The following is a 5,096-nucleotide window of genomic DNA, read 5'->3' on the forward strand; positions in this document are numbered from 1 at the left end:
TACATGTTACATTATGAGATCAAAATACCTCCAATACCTCAGTCCAGAGATACATGTATAGTGTATATTCGACTAAATATACCATATCGAGAATTTTACATTCATACTTGTTACGTAACAAGATCTGGGCCCAGGTAAAAGATCCAGCAGGTGGTGTATATTATAAAGTGTTTGTCGCCTTCCATTATACATGCTGACGATGACATTTAACTTTATTGTCATTCTGTTTTCGCAAAGACAAACAAAAATTAAATACTTTTATGTTTTTGTTCGTCAACTCAAACGAACATAAAATATTTATAAATAAAAAACCAAACACTATTTGGGATATCAGCTCGCCTGGACAGTACAGTTAAGCATATTTATTCATTTATTTACAATGTTTGTCTGCACGCCCGTAGCCGCTGCTTCAACATGTTCAACATATCATTTTCCAATTATACACAATCTACAAAAGAAATATCTTTGTTAACAATCTTTTCAAGCACGTATAATCTTAAAAAACATCCACATAAATCTTAAGCATGAATACATCAATTTTCAATATTGACAAAATAAAAATGGGTGGGTGGGTGGGGTCAAATGACCAGACTTAACTGTCCGAAATGCAAGCGTCGAATGACAAATAACTACACATATATTTACCGTTACAATTCTTCCCGCTTATATTAGCTCGTGAAATACTCATTACTCTATAGAGAATACCTTCAAACCGGTATATCCTAGTCATGTGACAAATGTCACAACAAATACACGTGTTCTTTATAACATTGATAAATACATTTATGTTCTTGTTCGTCAACTCAAACGAACATAAAATATTTATAAATAAAAAAACAAACACTATTTGGGATATCAGCTCGCCTGGACAGTACAGTTAAGCATCGAATGAAAACAAAGAAAGGGAACAGATAATAGCTATTTTACAGCAATAATTATATCTTATGTACCCATTTTTTTAGATACTGACAATCTATTATCTATACTTTCTTTTATATAACCATCTTTAGCATTTTCGCTTTTCCATCGCCTATGTTTTTTAAATAGACGATCTTCAACCCCTGCTGCTGCTGCAGCGGTTGCTCCACCTGAACGTAAACTGTGAAGACCGAACTGTTTTTTTATCTAAACCGATGGTTTCTAATGCATTCAACAATACTTCTCTAGCTCTAGTGTATGAAAGTGGTGAATTTTTCCTTAACTTATAAGTTCCACTTTTACTACAATAACTTAAAGACCTGAATACAAATTCGTCAGAATTTTCTGCTATTTGAGCTAACTTCATATAATGTTCTAACATAGCCACTGGACAAGTATTATTTCCAGTTTTAGAAATAACTACATCACGACCTTTCCTGTAAACATCAGTTTTGCTCTGTTCTAAAAATAGCTTAACATGAGTAGGTAAAAAGGTTACATTAGATCTTTTCAAATTAGCTAATTCAGAAAATCTTAAAAATCCTGCATAACTTAATAAGCACATGCATGCAATGCGTACATCTTTAAGATTATTACAATCTTGACCATATAAATGAACAATTTTTGATAAAATGTTAGCTGTAATAGGTTCCTTTTTATTAATTTTATGTCCAATTTTTCTGTATGACCCTTCACGAACAGAAATAACCAAGTCGGAATTGCAAGGGTTCGGAAAACCGGCCAGCTTGTGTGCCCAAGAAATCGCATATACAGCCTCATCTATTTTACTTGTAGAGTTGAATGTTTCTGATATATGAACTAAGTATAATGCAATATGAGCAGTAGAAGCTGGTAATGAAGAAATGCAATGTAATTTTGAACACTTACACCAAGAGTTGAATCCATAAGTGTACTTCTTTCTAGTGCTGTCCGCCCTCGACGATAGAACATAATCTGGAAGCTTCTGTACAAGATGATCAGGCATACTAGGATGAATATCGCTGGACAATGATTGCCATATCCCAACATTGAAAATGTCTGTAAAATGTGTTAACGTTATAAAAATTAATTAGCTCAAAACATAATATATATTTTAAAATTAGCATGACCATACTTCACATTAAACCAGAAGTCTTGTCACATACATTTGACCTTGTCAACTATAATTCCTGACCATGTCACCACCAATATATTATTGGTACATCATTAATAAACGTAACCATGTCAACTATTTTGTATATGACCGTGTCACCGCTACCCAGTAGCATCTAACATAACCGCCAAAACTGGTGTAATGAATTGTTCTTGAGCAAATATAGAACTTGGGTTCGACCCTCCTACAAAGATACCTTCTGTATCTATAAATTCAATTACATCTGTTACATGTACCTGGTATTCTAGGTTTTTATCAAAAATCTTAGTCCAATAGGCTGACGATTTCCATTTAGGAACAATCAAGGTCCCTTTGGCCTTACAGTAAATCAAGTGCTTAATACACCGAATAACCGAATAAACAGGTGGTACCAACCAATTATTCTCATTTGACCAATCTTGTGTAAAAGCATCTACAGCTATTGAACACGGGTTCCAAAACATAGAATTGTATCTACACACTTTTGCATTCTGAGAATTTGCAAACCGGTCTATTGTGTAAGGACCCCATAAATCATTCATAAATTGAAAAAAACTCATTTGATACACCCCAGTCCTCGTAATCAACCATTCTACTGATATAATCAGCTTGAGAGTTTTGCGATCTAGGAATCCATTGAATGTCCATGTCGAACTTTCTTGAGCTTCAGAAAAATCCCACGTTTCATGAAAAAAATTCTTGTCAAGTTCTACTGAATATGCACCTGCCCCTTTACCACTGGCGTCAGAGTAAATTACAACATGTGACTTTGAGTAATGACCCAACAACTTAATGTTTAAACTATGTTTGTTTTTTAACCAAAAATGCAGTATGGGCATGGAAATAACAGCCATTTGTCCCATTCTGTTCTACACTCTATTGCCATATAACAAAATTTTGTCATAATTCTAGCTACATTGCCAATGACTGGAGCCATGGAAATAATTTTACCTACAACCTGAGCTAAGGTCCTAGCAGTTATATTAGGAAATCTTCCAATAACTGACACAAGCGATACACGCAAATCATTTACACGTCTGTCTGGGATAACAAGACTAAATTCGCTAGCATTCCAAACAATACCAAACCATTCTAATGACTGAACAGGGGAAAAATTGACTTTCCTTCATTTATGAGAAAACCGGCGTCTTCTAAAGATTTCTGAACAAAATCTGAATCTTCTATACACTTAGATTTATCTGTACACATACCAAAACCATCATCAAGGTACAAAACAACATCTATACCGTTTTCACGCCAATATTTGACCATAGGTCTCAGACATTTTGTAAATATATATGGGCCCGTACATATACCAAATACTAAAACTGTAAAACAATAAAATCTATTATTCCATCTGAAACCTAAAAAGGTTTGTTGCTGCGGACAAATGTCCAAATGAAAATATCCAGAACTTAAATCAAATTTATACATGTACGAATCTCTCTGAAAATATTGAACTGCTATCTTCCAATCTTCAAATTTTATTTTATCTTTTTTGATTGATCTATTTAAAGAAGATAAGTCAAGAATAAGCCGTTTTTTGCCAGATTTTTGAATCGCTACGCTTAATGGATTGACAACATGAGGTTGAAATGGTACTTCAACAACACAACCTGTAGTAACTAACTCAGAAATAGTCTGATTGACAAAAGATTCGTTCATCAGTGCCGATTTATTATTCTTAATAAACATTTTTACCGGCGGGTCAATAAATGGAATGACATAACCGTTACGTATTGTGTCAATAACAAAGGAATTTGCTCCAATACTTTCCCAAAATTTTACATGCTTGGCTAACCTTCCTTTAACACCCGTAAATGACATGAAATTATGACTAATTTCTTCAAAATAATAAATTTGAGTTAAGAAATTATCTAATTCATACTGTGACTCATATTCACATTCAAAACAATCTATATCAGTAAATTTATACTTATCATTTACATTTCTGGGTGCATCTGCAGATTTACTTTTGATTGGCAAGCCAAGACGATCCGGCACCAACAGATCCAGATTTGAGGGGGCAATTTTTTCTCCAATGCCCGAACTGCTTACAATAGAAGCACATGTCCCACTGGCACGGCTCACGCCGTGCGGCGCTGTTACGAAAGGGCTGTCTCTGAAACTGTTGATTGTAGGTAGGATTAGCATAGGTTTCGGCTGGTGGCAATCTGGGTTTGTTGGAATACGGAACGGGACGTCCTTTTGTCTTGTCTTTCATCGTGCGCATAGCTCGACTCTCCGCCTGGCGAATTTTCTTCTCATCTTCACTGTCAGAAGCAATATCATTGGACTCGTACTCACGGACGGTTGACCATCCTGCCGGGGAAGAATCAGCAATCCTTATAAGCTTATTACGGCCTTTAACTTTATCCAGCAAATCCAGAACAACACGAATACTATGTGCCTCTGTTGACGGTATTGACTTGTAAAGCTTATTGAGATCGTTCACGATTTCTTCGTTAAACTTAAATTGAATTCTGTTTCCTTCGTGCTTAAACTTGATAGAGACTTCCTCTTTTATCTTCTTGGACATCGCGTCTTGTTCACGTACCAACTTGGATTCAAGGCTATCCATTTTCCCGTCCATGTACAACTTGAATAGAGAGAACGTGTCATTTAAGTCCCTATCAGAAGAAGATCTGTTAGCACCATCACTGCTTTTATCAGGTAAAGAGTCGTCTTGTAGAAGTAAACTTTCTTCTGTATGTTCGGCCATATTGAAGAAATGACCAGACTTAACTGTCCGAAATGCAAGCGTCGAATGACAAATAACTACACATATATTTACCGTTACAATTCTTCCCGCTTGAAATATCATTTTTTTAAATAAAAGGTAAACAGATAAGCATAACGTCTTCGCAATTTCTCGTTCAGATCCATGGACACAGATGTCAGAATGAATAAGAAAACACTAAATTTTTAAACAAATATATTTTAAAATGGATACCAAACACATTATGATATAATAGTGTACTGATAAATTTTCTTGTGTATTTTCTATATTCTGGAAACTTCAAGAACCCATCAACAATACTTAAAT

The 5,096-nt window shown here is 34.9% G+C and overlaps 1 protein-coding gene across 2 annotated transcripts; it reads right to left on the reverse strand.

Annotated features, from left to right (window-relative positions):
• Positions 1–323: 323 nt before the first annotated feature.
• Positions 324–4,773, reverse strand: LOC134723632 (integrase/recombinase xerD homolog). Of its 2 annotated transcripts, XM_063587192.1 has the most exons (3): positions 3,998–4,773; positions 1,807–1,956; positions 324–448 (listed from the first exon to the last, which is right to left on the reverse strand). In XM_063587192.1, the coding sequence occupies exon 1, from the start codon at positions 4,770–4,772 to the stop codon at positions 4,020–4,022; it is 753 nt and encodes a 250-aa protein (XP_063443262.1). In that variant the 5' UTR covers position 4,773; the 3' UTR covers positions 324–448; positions 1,807–1,956; positions 3,998–4,019. The 2 variants fall into 2 exon arrangements, with proteins under 2 accessions (XP_063443262.1, XP_063443261.1); XM_063587191.1 differs by lacking the exon at positions 324–448 and having other exon boundaries at positions 992–1,956.
• Between the last annotated feature and the right edge of the window lie 323 nt (positions 4,774–5,096).

Source organism: Mytilus trossulus, chromosome 6 (assembly GCF_036588685.1).
Source record: "Mytilus trossulus isolate FHL-02 chromosome 6, PNRI_Mtr1.1.1.hap1, whole genome shotgun sequence".
NCBI classification, from domain to species: Eukaryota; Metazoa; Mollusca; class Bivalvia; order Mytilida; family Mytilidae; genus Mytilus; species Mytilus trossulus.

Coding starts and splice junctions, on each gene's coding strand:
- LOC134723632 (XM_063587191.1), bottom strand. CDS start 1,903: ATGCCTGATCATCTTGTACAGAAGCTTCCAGATTATGTTCTATCGTCG.